The sequence below is a fragment of the Nomascus leucogenys genome, chromosome 23 (genome assembly GCF_006542625.1).
Source record: "Nomascus leucogenys isolate Asia chromosome 23, Asia_NLE_v1, whole genome shotgun sequence".
Taxonomy (NCBI): Eukaryota; Metazoa; Chordata; class Mammalia; order Primates; family Hylobatidae; genus Nomascus; species Nomascus leucogenys.
The window spans coordinates 17,480,460-17,499,667 of NC_044403.1; the positions used below are offsets into that span (position 1 = coordinate 17,480,460).

The 19,208-nt window shown below is 40.5% G+C and overlaps 1 protein-coding gene across 2 annotated transcripts; it reads right to left on the reverse strand.

Annotated features, from left to right (window-relative positions):
• Positions 1 to 305: 305 nt before the first annotated feature.
• Positions 306 to 17,061, reverse strand: MGST1 (microsomal glutathione S-transferase 1). 2 transcript variants are annotated; one of them, XM_003265555.4, is made up of 4 exons: positions 16,970 to 17,061; positions 10,330 to 10,477; positions 7,015 to 7,109; positions 306 to 920 (listed from the first exon to the last, which is right to left on the reverse strand). In XM_003265555.4, the coding sequence occupies exons 2-4, from the start codon at positions 10,453 to 10,455 to the stop codon at positions 674 to 676; spliced, it is 468 nt and encodes a 155-aa protein (XP_003265603.2). In that variant the 5' UTR covers positions 10,456 to 10,477; positions 16,970 to 17,061; the 3' UTR covers positions 306 to 673. The 2 variants fall into 2 exon arrangements, with proteins under 2 accessions (XP_003265603.2, XP_003265604.2); XM_003265556.4 differs by lacking the exon at positions 16,970 to 17,061 and adding an exon at positions 16,784 to 16,897.
• Between the last annotated feature and the right edge of the window lie 2,147 nt (positions 17,062 to 19,208).

Below are 19,208 nucleotides of genomic sequence, written 5' to 3' on the forward strand. Positions count from 1 at the left end.
ATATTATTATATTAATACTAAATGTCTTGGGTGTAATAATGGTATTGCAGTTATTTGGAGAATGTCTTGTTAATAGGAAAAACATGCTGAAGTATTAAAGAGTGACATGTCATTATATCTGCCACTTACTCTCAGCTGTTTCAGAGAAAAGGAAAACAGAGAGAGAAGGAAAGCAAATATGCAAAATATTAACAACTGGTGAGTCTAAGCAGGGTATAGAGTGGTTCTTTGTACTATTTTTCAACTTTACCCTAGATTTGAAACTTTTGAAAACAAAATGCTGGGAAAAATAAAACCAAACAAAATCATTCTTTAAATTATTTCATATGTCCGTTTCAACAGTGTTGAAATATAGGTTTCTCATACATGCAATTCTTTTATAGATTCAAAAGTGAAGTGTTGTGTGAATGTTACAAATCATAACATGATCCAAATTTATAAGAAAGTACTTTAAACATCAGACAAAAGACTTAAGAATTATTATGTTAAATTTCTAATCCAAATGTAAAACAAGAATCCAGGATATTGGCAATGCTAATATTCAAAATGGGTTTACCCCAGTTCGTAATTCCTCTGCTCCTCTCCTACCTAAAATCTTAAGAAAGTATTCATTATAAATTGGAAGCACAGAATTCTTAAAAAACCAACTGGATGCTGAGTTGTATGATTTTCTTTACAGGTACAATTTACTTTTCAGCAACCTGTAAGCCATGGAAAGAGTAACTCCATATCCAACAAAAAAACCCAAAGCTCTATTTGGCTGGGGAAGGGGTGTCAAATACGCAATGGTGTGGTAGATCCGTGCTCCGACGAATAGTCTGAAGTGCAGGATGGCTGTAGAGGGGTCGGGACCACTCAAGGAATACAGGAGGCCAATTCCAAGAAATGGAACAATATTTTCAAGGTCATTCAGGTGGGCTCTGTGGAAAAAGATAACTATTAAAGACACTAATTTCAAAACAGTAGATATGTATCCTTTTTTCTCTCTCTTCTAAAAACTAAATCTGAGCACTAACGGATCCTTAAATTTCAAAGTAAGATTTTTTTTTTCTCTCAAATTGTCTTGCTTCCTTACCCACTTGACTTTTATTTAGAATCTCTCATTATTTCTGTTTCTTTTTATTTTTAGTGTATCTTTAAATATCACAGAAGGCATTTTGTAGTTCCTAGAATATCAAAACAACATCTATCTAATAGAACTCATTTCATTTTTGTAAATACAAAATACTTTTTTCTTATGAGGTTCATAACAATTAGCAATTCAAGATTCTTTTTATAAAAATTCTTTTCCCTGAAGGAAGAAAAGCCTTTTGGTGTTGATTTTTCTTGAGACTCCTCCTTTGCTTCTGCTACTCTACCAAATGATTATTGAGAGAATCCTTGCCAATCCAAACTGCTAGGTTGCCAATAATTAATTTACCAATTTAATATCAAGAATCTCATGCTCTTATATCTAAATAACAGAATACATAACTAGCCTTTCAAATATAGTAAAATTTTGGCTAACCTATCTTCCAAATGCCAAATAAATTCGTTAGGAATGATGGTGCAAAACTACAAAGGACACACAAAAAGTAGGATAGGTGAAAGAGAGAAAGAGAGAATTTCCTAAATGTTTTCTTTCTAACAGAGCCAGAAGAAAACAAAAAGCATGTTTTAGCCACAGTTTTGCTCCAAACCATGGCATCTTGAGTTTCTCTGGCTAAGACCGAATACAAAACACATCTACTATGGACTTGACATTTTTACTATTATTGTTGTCATTGCTATTGTTGTTTTTAGAGATGAGGTCTTGCTCTGTTGCTCCATCTGAAGTGCAGTGGCACAATCATAGCTCACTGCAGCCTCAAACTCCTGAATCTCAGCCTCATGAGTAGCTGGGACTACAGGCCTCACCACCATGCCTGGCTAATTTTTTAAATTTTCTTTTTAGAGATGGGGACTTGCTATGTTGCCCAGGCTGGTCTTGAACACCTGGTCTCAAGCAGTCCTCCAGCCTCAGCCTCCCAAAACACTGGGTTTACAGGTGCAAGCTATCATGCCCAGCAACATTTTTAAAAATACTTAATTTTAAAATGTCATGTCCCTTAAGTCTACAGAATTAGAAATTGCTTTAGAATCTAGGCTAGAGATGGAGAGTTTGATAGAGTTTGTCAGCTATTGACACGTATTTCAAAATGAAAACTATTTCTGCTTTACGTTACTCTCTTCCATAGCATTAAACATATAATTATTACATATCGCCTGCTCAATGATGGTCACTTTCCTCCTCTCCTTTCCTTTCTCCTGTCTTCCCTAGATTATCTCTAAGCTTGCCTCACAAAGACGATGACTACATAGAAACATGAAGAAGACAGCAGCAGCCCAGATAAGTAATGACTTGAAAAGGCTTCAATACAGAATAAAAGCAAAGAGAGGAAGGTGTGAGTGTTCCTGTGCCCTCTCTTTCATGGAACAATACAAGTACTACTGAGAATGAGATGGGAAAGAAAAGACAGGAATACCATTTTCTATTAAAGAAGGGCCCACTTTTTCAATGACACTGAGTATTTGTTTTGGCCCTGTGATTTCTCCTGTAGCATCACAGAGATATCGTCACCTCCAATCTTAGGCACGTTAGTGTTCTCCTTCACAACATGCCAAAAGGACAGAAATTTTAAGGTTGAGGAAGAAACTAGAAAAAGGAGAGTCTCTGGAAAACACTGTTCACTTCTATGCTTGTGTGAAGCAGTTGACAAGTGGAATGGAATGTTAAAGCAGAGAAGAACGTCAAGGACAGTAAGAGGACGATGCAAGTAGAGGGAAGGAAGGTCAAGGGGCAGGGGTTCCTTTACCTTTCTAGCTCCTGCATGTTTTTCTAGCCTCATTTTCTCTTTATCTTATTCTCCCTTTTGAATTCTCTTTCTCTTTCGTCAGCCCTCAAAATGTTCTCAAAATTAACACTCCTCATTATGCTAATAAGGCCTGTTTTCCACAGACCCTCATATTTATGCCAATTTATGCTGTATTTTGTACTTCTTTTGAGACTCTGTTCCAGGCAAACAGTTCCCCAGCTTTCTCTGTGAGCACCTGCTGCAGTGCACTGTCACCTTTCCGTCCTAACCCTCCCCTCTGCTCCAACAACAGACTCCTTCCTGGAGCAGCAGCTTCCTTCACGTTAGTGCCATTTAAGAACAGCTGCCAAAATCTATCACCAGGTGGACATCAATCTTCCTAAGAGACCACTTTCTACCTGGGTCTATTACCCTTCTTCCCCATGATTACATTTTCCCATTTTTCTTTCTCCTTTGGAAAGACATTCCCTGGCACACATTTGCTCTGTGACGGACCTTCCCACCATCTCTGTGCTCTTGAGGTCACAGCCACGCCTCCTTCCCTCAGATCAGAATTACTTGGATCCCAGCATCCACCTGACCTGGACTGCCATTGCTACATGCATCTGGGGATTGTCAGGCTGTGAACAACTACAAAAGGAGCTGCACAGCAGGCTCTTCCTGACGCCCTCATCTCAGCCAAAGCTCTTCACCCTCAGCACACAGCCAGCCGTGTGTTCACATTCTCACAAAGGAATTTTCCCAAATTGACAAGACTTCTTCTCTCCTCTTCCTCCTTTCAAATCCTAATACTCTTCAAGGTCTTCCTTTATGAAATATTCCATGGAACTAATGGAACATGGCTTCATATCATTCTCCTATTACTATATGCATGTGGGTCTTTTGGGGGTGGGGATGGGGGGAATATTATAAACCCCTGAAGGTCAGGAACCCAGTTTTAAAGCTCTTTGATAGCATCCCAATAGAATAAATGACAATGATACATACACAATAATCTCTCCATATATGTGTGTTCATACACTGGGGCCATGAGGGACATCATCCAGTTCAACCCCTAGCCTATGTTCCAGTCTCCTGACAGAGTCCCAGCAAGTGTCACTTGGACACTCCATGGAACACTCTTAGTGAAGGGTTATTCTCTACCTTTAAAGGGAATATATTCTAAATGTCTCTCCTGTCCCTAAATACCAACCTCAAGCCTTTATTTTGTCTTTCGAATGACTCCCTGTATTTCACCAGCTGGCCTGTTTGCCTTTCAACTTTCTTTTTATCTTTTTCTGTTGAATGTATATGGTCTTGAATGCTTCCTAGACAAGCTAAGATGATATTAAATAAATAAATAAATATGTCAAGTGCTTTCTAACCACCACTGGTTTCTGTCTGTCCAGAACTCAAATAACTGACTTTAAGTCACATATCTTGGTATTTCAACACATATTACTTTAAGTTTTTAATTAATTGTTCCATATGTGTATGTATTAATTTTCACAATTGTTGCACGTGGTAAAGCATACTTTTCACTTCATTTTTAGCCCCATTCTGGCTCTGCCATTCAAACACGCTAATCGTAACATCTTTACAATTACTGAAGTAACAAGAGAGGGGAAAAAAAAAAAGTGTAGCTTAAAAATGGAAAGGGAAGATTCTGGAAACACTCTCTCTGAAAAGGATCTCCAAAAGTGTGTTATTAGGCACTTTTTCGATTAAACAGTTACTATCTCAAAAAGCATTATACAACTGGAAACTCCACTCTGTTGGAGACGCTCTTCTCTTACTATGCTGAAAAGCCAGTGTCTCATCACCAGGGGACGCTTGTGCACACAGTCGCTGCACCTCCTCCAGGACTCCGAACCTTTTCAGAACTAGGGTCAATTGTTCTTTCTAACATTGATTTGCAACCTGACTAGCGGATCAATTTAGATAGCGTCGTTTTCCTCTAAAAGTACAATCCCATGGGCAGGGCGTAAGGGTGGAAGGTCGGAAAGAGTAGTAGGGAGGAATCTAAAATCCCCAAATAAAATATCTTTTGTTACGCTTTCACACAAGAGACTTAGATTTTCATTTCAATCTTATTAATACTACTGAGGGTCTAATTGCTTCTCATCACTTTCCAGTTCTGGACAATTTTATAAATACAGGGTCATGACTAGCATCATGCAGGCGGCTGCCTGCTCTAAAAGAGGAAGTGCATAAAGGACCAGACAAGGCTTTAAACATTTTCATGTCTCTTCAGTGGTTTTGAAAACTTCAAGCTTCACTCACTTTTTTAAATTTTTTTCGTCTAACACATAATTTTTCCTTCGATATTGTTCTGCTATTGTTTGAAATTTCCACAGTGATTCTTTGTCCTGAAACTATTTTATATCCATATTCTTGACACAACCCATTTTCAAGACTCACTGATTTACTCAGCAGGGCTGCTGAATTAACAAGTATATAACTAGGTGAGATAGAAGGTGAAATGTTGTGCTAAGTATCTGCACAGACTTTTTCTTAGAAGAGAAACACTCTTGCTTGATCAATAGCTTGGGGGTAGAATTGTTTTGCATGAGCAAGAAGGTAGTTTTAATTTTAGCGCTGAAAAGTTTGAAGATTCTGTGGGGCTAGAGGAGAGCCTCAAAAATGGTGTAACACTGGGCATTGCTTGCGTGAAGGAGGTCCAGCTACGGGGCATATTCCCCAAAGAGACGATGCTGAAGGCCATTGTCTGACAGAGAAATAACATACAACTTAAAATGTTTGTGTTGCCACAGTGTAAACGCCTCTGCACTTCCACTTACTCAAGTCTATTTTTAGCCACATTTTTTTTTTAGTTAATTTTTGAAGGGAACCGACGAAACGGCTGGATTAACATCCAGCATAACGAACTGCAGAATATGGAAACATGCATAGAAGCGGGAACCCAGATCCAGAGTTAATCTGGAGATGATATGCCGTAGGAGAATCTGCAGAAATCTTGGGAGGGGCTTCAGACTTTCACAGAGAATCAAAAAAGGGATAATGCAACCTAGGTGCCCATCAATATGAATTGGATAAAGATAATGTGGTACATATACACCATGGAATACTACACAGCAGTTAAAAAAAAAAAAAAGAATGAAATTGGGCCAGGCGCAGTGGCTTACACCTATAATCCCAGCACTTTGGGAGGCCAAGGTGGGTGGGTCACCTGAAGCCAGGAGTTCAAGACCAGCCTGGCCAACATGGTGAAACCCAGCCTCCACTAAAAATACAAAAAAAATAGCTGGGCGTGGTGGCACATGCCTGTAGTCCCAGCTACTCAGGAGGCTAAGGCAGGAGAATGGTTTGAACCCAGAAGAAGGTTGCAGTGAGCCGAGATCACGCCATTGCGCTCCAGCCTAGGTGACAGAGTGAGACTCCATCGCATAAAAAAAAAGAATGAAATCATGTCCTTTGCAGCAATATGGATGCAGCTGTAGGCAATTAATTACCCTAAATGAATTAACACAGGAAAAGAAAAACAAATACCACAAGTTCTCACCTATAAGTGGGAGCTAAACACTGGGTAATAAACACAAAGATAGCAACAATAGATACTGGGGACTATTAGAGGGGGTAGAGAAGGGGAGACAAAGGTTGAAAAACTAACAGGTACTATGCCCACTACCTGGGTGATAGGAACAATTGTACCCCAGTCGTATCTTGGCTTATTGCTTTTCATTGCTCATTGAATTCCCAGTACATGAAAACATAATATCTAAAAAGAGATGGCAGTGGGGAGAGGGACAGAGAGAAAGAGGTTCCTACTCCTCCTGAGTGTCAACATTCTTATTTTGAATCTTATGCAAAAATACCTAATTCTTCAACCTTTTACATGAGTTGACAGTCTCACCTATGGAGAAAGATGATAAAACTGCAAGAATCTACTATTCCCATTTCACCACCTCCTTGCCGTTACTTTTGATACATCCCTATATAAAGCAATGTCATTAACCGCAAGGAAGTACAGATAAAAGTACAGTATTGCAAAATTGGCAATACATACAATTGCAGTGATACTTGGAGACTTTCAGATGTCCAGTTTTCTGTTAATTGTCACGTGGAGTAGGTAAGAGGTCTCACCTTTTTTCCTCAGTCTCCAAGACTCTGAGATGTCTTCACTGAACTCCTTGACCAAAATTGTTTCATAAAGTAAGTAATTTCAAGAGACATGGTTTACCTGCGTACACGTTCTACTCTGTCATCTGTTCGAAGATACTTCTTGGCATTTTCTCCTTTGCCAAATGTTACACAGTCTTCTGGATTGGCAAAAACCTATTCCAAATACCAAGAAAAAAAGCTTATTTCAAATACTGGCTGGGAGCAATAGCTCGCACCTGTAATTCCAGCACTTCGTGAGGCTGAGGCAGGATTGCTTGGGCCCAAGAATTCAAGACCAGCCTGGGCAACATAGGGAGCCCCTGTATCTACAAAAATGTGTTTTAAACAGCTGGGCATGGTGGTGGGCCACATGCCTGTGGTCCTAGCTACTCAGGCGGTTGAGGTGGGAAGATCACCGGACCCCAAGAGGTTGAGGCTGCAGTGAGCTGTGATTGCACCACTACAATCTAGTCTTGGTGACAGAGAAAGACACTGTCTCAAAAAAAAGAAAACAAACAAACCAACAAATAATGTGGGGATATTCTACCTAGTAAGTTATTTGCATTTTAGTGGAAGAAATATAGACATCCAGGTTGGCCCATTTGGAGCAATAAATCAAACACAAGAGGAGAAGGCATCTATAGTTAAAACTGAATTTTTATTAACAATGCAAAGTTGTAAAAAGAGAAGCATAAATAAGAACTTGAACAAAAACCAGTGAATAAAAATAGTGAAAAGGAAGCAAATATGGGGAAAGGCATAATTCTAAGGCAGTGACTATTACTATGGTTCACTGGTATCTTTTTCACAGTGATGTTGACATACCTTCCCTCAAGTGTATTAACATTTCCAAGTGATTGGCTCATCTGAAAGTAATATGTTTACCTGCCGAAGGTTTTAGAGAACAGGCAAGAAGCATAAAAGAGTAAGGGATGGGAAATGTGTCTTGTACTTTGTCAGAACGTGTGTACCTCTTTTCTTTTTCTAAACCAGATAAAACTTCGGGTTGAAGAATACTGTATAATGAAATTTGAGATGCTGAACTGCATTCCTAGGAATAAGAAGTACACATTCATGTATTGCTTCCTGCAATTATTATGTTCTTTGAAATAGCTTCCCCATCCCTTGAAACTTGAAATCTGCATTTAAAAAATATTTAAGCATGTGCCACTATTTAATAATTTATGGCAGAGAAAAACACAAACTGCAAAATTAATCTCATTTGTTTTCTATTTTTTCTTAATATGATATTAACATTATATTAGAGATAAAGATGTTGAAGAGAACTGATGCACAGGGCTGAGATACTGCCCATCAGTTTTCCTCAACATCTTTATCTGGAATAAATATTCCAGATAAAGTTCCTAAGGTCAGGCCTGTCTGTCTTGTTCATCGTCATGCTCCCCTAAATAAGTGCCTAGCACACACTAGATGTACAATAAATATATGTTGAATAAAGAAATAAATGTATTACAATGGAAAGAGCATTAAATTGGGTTTAATGCAATTTCAGTTTGAATCTCAGTTTCACTCTTTATTTGTATGTAACCTTGGGTAAGCTATTGCTAAAGACTGAATGCTTGTGGCCCCCCAAAATTTGTATATTAAAGCCTAATCTTCGATGTGATAGTATCTGGGATATGAGGCCTTTGGGAGGTAATTAGGTGAAGGGAGTGGAGTCCTCATGAATTAGATTAAAGTCTTTATAAGAAGAGGAAGGAGAGAGTTTGCTTCCTTCTCTCTCTCTGTCTGTGCTCTGCCAATGTGAGGATACAATGAGAAGATGGCCATCTGCAAGTCAGGAACTGGGCCCTCACTGAACACCAGATCTGCTGGCATCTTGATTTTAGACTTACCAGACTCCAGAACCGTGAGACAAATGTCTGTTGCTTAGGCCACCCAGTCTATGGCATTTTGTAAAAGCAGCCCAAATGGACTCAGACAGCTACTTAACCTCTAAGTTCCCCTTCTATATAAAATGGAAAGATGAATCCTCATTTCACCTGACAATGCTAACAATTGTGTAAAATGACTCCATGACCAAGCACACATAAAAAGCATGTGGCTCCCGGCACTCTCCAAATTTGAATTCCCTTCATCTTTTCTTATAAGACCGTACATTTCCTTGGTGACATTCTGTGTCTAGAAGTCAGTGTGGCCCTGGAAGCAGACAGCCACTTTGTTGCCCTGATGCTGCAACACATCAGCGTATGAGAGATGTGCCCTCCATTAAAATGCAAACATCCTTCCATTATACCTCAAAATAGTAGGCCAGGCCCACGCCTGTAATCCCAGCACTTTGGGAGGCCAAGGTGGGAGGATCACCTGAGATCAGGAGTTCGAGACCAGCCAGGCCAACATGGCAAAACCCCGTCTCTATTAAAAATACAAAAATTAGCCAGATGTGGTGACACCTAGTAATCCCAGCTACTCAGGAGGCTGAGGCATGAGAAGCACTTGAACCCGGGAGGCAGAGGTTGCAGTGAGCCGAGATCCTGCCACTGCACTCCAGCCTGGGCAACAGAGTGAGACTCCGTCTCAAAAAAAAAAAAAAAAGATAGTAACAAGGAAACACCTTAGGGAAGACTGTGACCTGTAGATAAAATCAAGGCTCTAGAGGACAAAACTCAGGACAGATCCTAAGAGAGAAACAGATGGTCTCCAGGAAAAAGTTGCTGAATGGGCACAGGGACTACACCGGTGAAAGTATTTTAACTTTGTAAAGGGAGTCTTGCTCTATGCACTTCAAGCACGCATAAACCCTGCTTGAATACAGAATATATGCTTCAGAATCTGTCTACCACCTTCCCCACAACTGCACTTAAAAAAAAAAAAGTCATTCTTATAATGCTGGGTAGAAATAGTATCCACTTAAAAAGTCAGAAGTACACAAAATTCAAAAGGCTCATATCATATGAGGCTCACTTTGAAAGTAAGAACTTTAATTCTCAGCCTTTTTCTTCTTTTCCTTTCTTCTTTTTTTTTCTTTTTTTTTTTTTTTTTTTACCAAAATCATACCCTTGACCTGTACTAGAGCTGAAAATACCAGTTAACTGTCTGGAAAATGATTGTTTTCTAAACCCTCATTGACAAAATTAATTCCAAAATGAAAGAAAGTTTCCGTGAAAACTGATAATCCAGAATATCTCATCTGCTTAGCAGAATGATAAAAAGGTAAAAGCCATAATGAAAAAACCATTTACTAGTTTCTAGGAGAAAGCAACTCTTTCATAAATACATCAGATCCATCTGTGCCAAACGATTGCATACTTCACTTACAGCATAAAACAGTGTGCTATTGGGCTTTACCAAAAATAAAAAAAGAAAATTAAGAAAACTGCTCTCCAGAATTCCAACTCTTAAAGTAAGAAAATATTACCTCCAAATTTCTTACCTTTCTTGTCAGTCTATAGAATGCAGTTGCAGTACTCATAAGCATCATTTTTGAAAGAATAATTGTTGCATAGGATGCAAAAGCCATGAATACTTCATCATCCATTACCTGGGTGAGGTCAACCATTTTTTCAATTTTGGTCTGGAATCTTAAAAAGATTTAAATAGAATGAGAAAAAGCAGACATAAATACCCAAAGTAACTGGAAGATCATTTGATGTTCTTATGTTGCAGCATTAACTATACTGTTCTTAAAAATATTTTGGACTATTTGCAGAAGAAATGATAGTTTAGTTTTTAAAATGTCAAAGTAAATAGGGGCTGAGCCCAGCACTTTGGGAGGCCGAGGCGGGTGGATCACTTGAGGTCGGGAGTTTGAGACCAGCCTGCCCAACATGGTGAAACCCCATCTCTACTAAAAATACAAAAATTAGCCGGACGCAGTGGCGTGTGCCTGCAATCCCAGCTACTCGTGAGAATGAGGCAGGAGAATTGCTTAAATCCGGGAGGTGGAGGTTGCAATGAGCCAAGATTGCGCCACTGCACTCTAGCCTGGGCGACAGAGAGAGACTCTGTCTCAAAAAAAAAAAAGTATGCAATATTATATTTTATCTAGTTCTATATTATTAAGTTTGAAGACATCAAACAAGTACTACTTGAAAAAAGGGTGCAGTATAAGCAAAAATAAATAGCAAAAATGCCCTAAACATAGACTAACATCACATACTTGCACTGAGATTAACTATAAGTAGGTTGAAAGCAAAAGACCAGAGGTCACAGATTGATCTCTTTGGAAACATCAAGCTATGCACCTAGTAGCAGCACTGAACTTAGGAAGGCCTCAGCTCTTACGTATCCTGCTTTGGAGACCCAACTTACAACTCGTTGTCATTTCAATAGTATTCAAAACTGTAGGCTTTAGGACTTGAATTCCAGTCCCACGATTTAGCTGTTAACCTTGCTTGAGGGATTCAGTCTCTGAGACTAAATTTCTTCATTCTTAAAATCGAAACAATAGGCCTGGTGTGGTGGCTCATGCCTGCAATCCCAGCATTTTGGGAGGCCAAGGCGGGTGGATCATGAGGTCAGGAGATCGAGTCCATCCTGGCTAACACAGTGAAACCCCATCTCTACTAAAAATACAAAAAATTAGCCGGGCGTGGTGGCGGTCACCTGTAGCCCCAGCTGCTCGGAAGGCTGAAGCAGGAGAATAGCATGAACTCAGGAGGCGGAGCTTGCAGTGAGCCGAGATCGCACCACTGCACTCTAGCCTGGGTGACAGAGCGAGACTCTGTCTCCCCCCCCAAAAAAAAAATTGAAATAGTAATAGCTTCTAACTTAATGGGTTGTTGTCTAATGTAATGGAGATAAAATATGGACTAGCCCAAGAAAAACCCTCAATAAAGTTTATAATATCCTTACCACGATCGTCATCACGATCACCGTCATCATCGATTCGAAGACAGGTAAAGAAGGAGAAGCAGGATAATGGAAACATCAAAAAAACAGGCTTGCAAATGCAAGGTAAGGAATTACCATATATGGTACTTTCATGGGTGTAATAGGGAAGGAGAATTAGCTTTACATGATCCTCGAGTCATTTCACATTCCAAAGTTACATTCAACTAAAAGCTGTTGAGTAGAGGAATGTAGCTATCTGTGTCTGGAATTGGAAGTATAATTGGGAATGTGCTGAAGAGGAAAGCCAAGACACTGGTGATACTGAAGTCAAAACAGGTAGGAATTTAGGGTAAAGCTTAAAATGTAAATTTCCAGTCCTCTGCCATTATTCTTTGTAACCTCCTCTTGTTCTTTCATCAGCCCTGCTATCTACTTCTCTCTCTTCCACAGAAACACACATCTTTTCTCAGACCCAAGCTTAGACGCTATTTATCCTGCTTGGCATGCAGTACTATCTCTTCTAGATGATGTCCATTCCTGCCTTTAAAGCTTAACCCCTGCATGTGTCCTTATTAGCCTGACATCTATCAGATGCAATCTTTCTATCCATCTTACCAGTAATCTATACATTTATATGTATCATTATTGGTCATATAGCCATCTTTGTGTTGCTGGTGAATGTGATTAAAAACCACATACATATTTATTTAGCTTTATTAGAGTTTGCTATCTGTTCAACTATACTATGTACATTATGTACACTACTTTCATCACCTTTGTTAATCTATTACAATTGTCATAACTATACCCATTTCACAAAAGAAAAAGGGAATTACAGTTGTTAAGCTGCCAAGTGGGACACGAACACCCCATACAGTTACTACACTGTACTCTCTCTTTGAAGAGACTTGATTAATTCTGCTCTCAACTCTTTAATTCTGCTTAATTCTAATTCAATCGACATTAAGTGAATGCCCACTCTGTGGCTGGCACAAGTAGACACCCCTTATATCTGTCATCTTCTTTCTTTTTCCACTTATGTGGTGAGGGATTATCATTCCCATTTTGCAGATAAAGAAATCAAAGCTACCTAAGTAACTCCTATTTTTGTTTTGTTTTCTTTTCTTTTTTTGAGATGGAGTCTCGCTCTGTCGCCCAGGCTGGAGTGAGTGGTGCAATCTTGGCTCACTGCAACCTCTGCCTCCTGGGTTCAAGCCATTCTCCTGCCTCAGCCTCCCGAGTAGCTGGGATTACAGGTGCCCGCCACCACACCTGGCTAATTTTTGTATTTTTAGTAGAGACGGGGTTTCACCATATTTGTCAGGCTGGTCTTGAACTCGTGACCTCAGGTGATCCACCCACCTCAGCCTCCCAAACTGCTAGGATTACAGGCATGAGCCAGCCTGGCCCCCGTATTTTTGTTTTCTTAGACTAAAAATATACAGCTTGGATTTAGGCAAACAGAAACTACATGCGCAAGGTTTTTAAAAAATCCCCTAGACAGCAAATTAATCAGCCTCCACAAGTCTCTAGTCTTGAAAGCACAGTATGTTAGATTAGCTCTCAGTGCAAGATAATATTTTCAGTAACATTTAATGTGTCTGCTTTTGTTCTAGTATTGAAGGGGTGAAAGTCATGAATAAACTGCACTATCCTTCAGAGTGTTAGTAAAGTAATTAGCTTAATAAAGGATCCCTAAGTCCCAGGCCTCTGTACAGCGATCTGAAGAAATACAGTAAGCATGTGAAGTTTTTTAAAATTAAGGTAAGTTTATCAAATAGAAAGTTGTTACTTAACAATAATTTTAAAACTAAGACATTCTCTATAGGCCTCTACTAATGTTCCCAGAATGAAATTTATTTATTGATGGAACAAAAATCCAGAGAACTTTTTTTTTCCCCCTCAGTGAAAATCAGCATTGAAAGAGTAGAGAAAAATATGGCAGCCTCCCAGGACTGTTGGTGGGAAAGTACACAAAGAAGTCAGTGGCTGGGAAAAAGGGCAATGGGAGGCCTTTTCTTTAAAAATGAACAACACACAGCGCACTTCACACAGAGTTTCTCGATCACGAAGAATGTGGCTTAACTCCTCAAGTCTGTGGGTTTGGGAGACAAGCCAGCACCAAGCCTCTGACACACACCTGATGAGTCAATGAACCATCTCTCCAGGGTAACATCTTCCACTTCACAGGTACCCAAGAGCCAGGTAACGAGCAGTTAAGGTAAGAATATTAACAAATAGTAGTTGTTTATAGCATGGATTAAGGCAGTGCTGGTGTAAACCTTTTTTTCCCCCAAAGCTGATTTATCAATAAATTGCCATGAGTTTGTTGCACAAAACTGGAGCCGTTATCACGGTTGGCTCTGCAGTCAAAACAAAATTACTGAAAGCCTTTTACCAGGAAAGGTTGTCAGGAGGGAGAAAAGTGGTCCTGTATAATAATAAATAACAGGATGAAATGTTAAGTGGTTTGAGGATTCAAGGAATGAAGGAGAAATAATCTAAGAAAAGTAAGCAGGGAAAAACACTAATTTGGTTATGCATTATAGAAAATATTTACAATGACGAATCATGTTCGCACAGTGGTTTGTTTGCTCATTATATTCTCCACTCATTGGCCAGCATGGTAATAAATATCTCGACCTCTCTTGCCAGAGACCAGAGCTCTGTCCCCTAATGTGGAGGTGACTTCTTCATAAGAGGACATGGGGTAGAGTATCAAGTATTCGAAACTCAGGAGCTAGATTGGCATTCGGGTGGATCTCGACCCTGCCACTTAGTAACTGTGACTTAACTTCTCTGGGACCTCTTCACCTTACCTGTAAAAGGAGTTGAATAAGAACTCCTATTTCACCGGATTCTTGTGAGCCTTGACTGAGTAAAGTTAGAAAAGCGGGGCCGGGCGCGGTGGCTCATGCCGGCAATCCCAGCACTTTGGGAGGCCGAGGCGGGCGGATCACGAGGTCAGGAGATCGAGACCATCCTGGCTAACACGGAGAGACTCCGTCTCTACTAAAATTACAAAAAATTAGCCGGGCATGGTGGCGGGCGCCTGTAGTCCCAGATACTCGGGAGGCTGAGGCAGGACAATGGCGTGAACCCGGGAGGTGGAGCTTGCAGTGCGCCGAGATCGCACCACTGCACTCCAGCCTGGGCGACAGAGCCAGACTCCGTCTCAAAAAAAAAAAAAAAAAAAAAAAGCTCTGGGACCTGTTAAATGCTGTGTGTTTGGCAAATAAAAAAGCTCCGACTTTGGCGCTGTTCTAGGCACTGAGGATTTTAGAATTTTCAAAAAGCTTTTGCATATTTTATCTCGCTTGACCTGAAAAACCCTGAGGTAGAGCAAATAATATTTTTTTCTACCTTTAGTATATAAGGAAATTGAGGCCCAGAAAGATAGTGAGTAATATGACCCAAATTCACAGTGGAGAGACCAAGACTGCAACTTAGTTTTCTCAACTGTTTACCTCTGGGCTACCCACCATCAAGCCTAAGAATTCTCAACACCTCTGGTCTTCTGGAGGCCTTTCCTTGTCAAATCTCATTCCTGTTTTCTACCCTTCCCCCAAACCCCCGTACTATCTATCAGAGAAGAATCTTCACTTCTCAGTTGAGGGACTCCCTTTCCCTTTATAGGCTTTTGGCCAAAATGAGCAAAGTTCTCTTCTCAGGATAAGGTGGCCGGCCTTTCTACATCAATATTGTGAAACACATGAATAATCTAGGCACACATCCCAGGGCCATGACTCTGCAATTTTGTACCTTCTAAAACTAACAAGCACTACGCATGAGATAAAGAAAAAAGATAATTCGGTGGCCATGTTGCGGATACATTAATCTGGAACTCTAGGTGAATTCTAGCATTTCCTGAAGGCATCATGGCGGCTGCACACTCAGCCCACTGTGTGGTCTCATGCAAAGTGGGGTTCAGAGCCCAGAGGCTGCAGGTGAAATGCTGGTGCCTCTCGGGAGAGTGGTGGGGTAAGGCCTTTCTCTGTGCTGACCTCCTCATCCAGTCTCAGGGATTCATACACACCACTCTAAAACAAACCCGTAGAAAAATTTTACTTGTCTGCCACAGAGGGTAATATCCAAATTTGGACTGATTTGTCTTTTTTTTTTTTTTTAATTACCAAAGATAATCGCACACATAGCCCTCTTATTTTGGAAACAGTACTGGACAACAAAGTCCAGTACAATCCTAAGGCCAAGAAGAGCATATGCAAAAGGTAGGTGTAGGCTGGGATTCACAGCAGGCTGGGACCCCAGGAAAACTGGGCTTTAAGGATTGCTCACTGGAGGCCTGGGTGCCATACAGCAATGCTTGCTGGGCACCCACTCAGCACTCACTGGGAAATAAATTAGGGAGAAGAAATAGGGGAATATAAATAGGGAGAATAAATGTGGAGCCCAGACTGCCACATTTCAAGAGAAGCAGAGAGACTAGAAGATTTACATGCACTCCTCTCTCCTCTGTCCCAGGCCAGCTAAAGCAATACATGAGACCTTAATTCCCGAAAACAGAGTTCCCTTCTCCTTTTCTCCTTCCACATGGCTTCCTCCTCCAGACTGGGGAAGTGGGGCACAAGTGAGAACCCTCCCAAGGGGTTCACCCGTAGCTCTCTTGTCACTGGCTATGATATCACACAAAAATATTATCATCTAACCCACATCCTCTTGTTTCAATAGCTAGCATTATTAGTCGTAGTATTATTTACTATTATTTTAAAACTTGCTGATGTTTCTCCTATCAAAGTGAACTCAGAAGAGCAAATCCTGCCTTACAGTAGGCATAAAGGCCACTATGCCCATGAGACCTGAGACACCGCAGGCTTTTGCACTCTTGGGGAGAACAGCAGTCATTCAAACTACAGGCACTTCCTCCATTACTACAACTTGCACGTGCCTTTTCCTCCTTCCCCAGAGTTCAAGGGACCCTTTCAAAGAGGAGGCTACTTTGGCTTGAAAAGGAAAAGTTTGGAAATCATCACTCAAGCATGAAAAGACTTACTCTCTCGTTTCATTCTTGGAGTTTGAGAAATGGGAAAACTTACCCACACGGGGACAGAAATACAATTCTCTTTCGAAAGCGATCGATTGAAAAGCCAACGTTTAGCTTCTAAGTGGAGCCAAGGACTTCCGGCTGGCAGAGACTCCCCTCAAGTCTTCTGCCACCCACCCTGGCCCTCCCTGCCCGCCACCCTCTGCATGCCGTCCCCTTCTCCCCTCCCAGTACGCACGGTGAGGCCGAGGAGGAGGAAGAAGCAAGCCTGTCCCGCCGCCGGGTCGCGCGCACTGCTGGGACTGTGGCCGCGCGGGCCGGACGCAGGCGCCGCCCCTCTCCAGTTAATCTCCTACTAATTAGCCCTCCCACGTTTAAAGCCCGACCCCAACCTCGCCAAACCCCTCCTCTAAATCACCTGATTTACCCGCCCAGAGTAACCATAGCCTGCTGATTCCCTTTGAGCCCTTCTATTTGGCGCCCTTAGAAGCTCTGGTTTCTGAAATGCCAACTCCCCTAATCAGTGGGAAGGGGAACATTAGCCATTGTCTAGGAACTCTGAATCCTCGAACATTTCAGGATTGGGAGAGGGGAAGGAAAGGGAAGGCGGTTAACTTTTAGTTACCTGAAAACGATGAAAAAGATCACGCAAAGCTTTGGAAGTTGTTTTTAAAAACTTCGTAGAAAGTTAAAATCTCCAGGGTAAAACTAATTAGCAGGCATTGACAAAATTACCTTCCCTTAGAGTTCACCTCCCCTGCGCTGGTGGCAAGGCCTCCTTAAAAGGCTGACAATGACAGAATGTAACCCTCAGTAAAGATTACTTACGGTGTTCCAAATTCATGATACCAGACAATTTGCTTTGTCACCATGTTCCCTCCTGTTCAGGGTCCAGAATGAAATTGGAGGCAATTGTACTGGATCAGTTCATTACACAATCAGGTTAGTGTGTTTTTTTACAGGGAGGTTTAGAGGAATGTTTAGGGAAGCCGTAGATATTTAGCCTACCATCAATATCTAGATTAGGGATACTTCCAAGCTTCCTAGTCCCCATAGTCCCCACAATATTTATGGATCTATCTTTCATGGGTTTATACGAGAAATGTTTAAGGATTTCTGTTTTCAATCTATATTATTTCTCTCCTAGTGCTATATCTCAGACACTCACCACCTGTTGCACGGTCTACTTCCTTTTTTTGCTCTTAATTTACTCCTTTAGGCTTTAAAGGATATTCCTAGGACTAACTTTCTAGGATTTGATGGACAAGTTCATGTTATATTAAAGAAAGAAATAACTACCAGTTTGCTCTAGGAACAGAAATTAATCCAAGGAAGGTCTGAGAATGATTTCTATATAAGCATAACAATAGGAGTTTTGGAAAATCTAGCATCAGAAGGCATCTGTTCTTCATTTTTATGTCTGTATCTTTCAAAACTCTACTTATTCACGTATCTTTGTAAAGTGTACTAGAATCTGTCTGTAACACTAACTGGAATAGGATAGAATTTGAGATGACATAAATCTATTCTGAATTCTCTCCAAAGGAGTTTGGTATTATAAGAATTTAAGACTCTCTTCATTTATTATAAGGTGATACAGGCCAAATCTTATGGATAGCATTGCAGAAAAAGGAAGAGGAGAGCTATTGTTTAGATAATTTGGTCTACAGAATGCTAGTTGAATGGTTCTAACTTTTTTTTTTTTTTTTTTGAGACGGAGTCTGCCTGTGTAGCCCAGACTGGAGTGCAGTGGCGTGATCTCAGCTCACTGCAAGCTCCCCCTCCCGGGTTCACACCATTCTCCTGCCTCAGCATCCCGAGTAGCTGCGATTACAGGCGCCCGCCATCACGCCCGGCTGTGATGTGATGTGATGTGATACAAAATTTTTTGTATTTTTAGTAGAGACGGGGTTTCACTGTGTTAGCCAGGATGGTCTTGATCTCCTGACCTCGTGATCCACCCGCCTCAGCCTCCCAAAATGTTGGGATTACAGGCGTGAGCCACTGCGCCCCGCCGGTTCTAACATTTTTTTAAAAAAGAAAGTAGCACTTGACTCATCTAATGCTCTAAATTTAGAATGTGTTCAAACTATTAATTGATCAATGAAAAAATACTGAGTTCCTACTATCACTAAATCATGAACAATTATTGCCTGTTACATACATATGTGTGTGTGTGTGTGTGTGTGTGTTTGTGTGTATCAGGCAATATTATATATATATATGCATATATATATATATATATGACACTGTATTGGGTAGAATATCAGCACTTGGTTTAATTGAATAAACATTTATTAAATGAATGCAATGTACTTGGTTTGATGCTAAATCAAAACTAAGATAAACAACGTCATAGAGTTGTCCTCCAGGATTTTACAATCCAGTAAACACAAAGGCCAAAAAGGTAAAAAGTTGCCATTAAGCTTGTGGAAGGAAAGTTTCCATTTAGAAATAAGAATGACAGTTGGGGTATG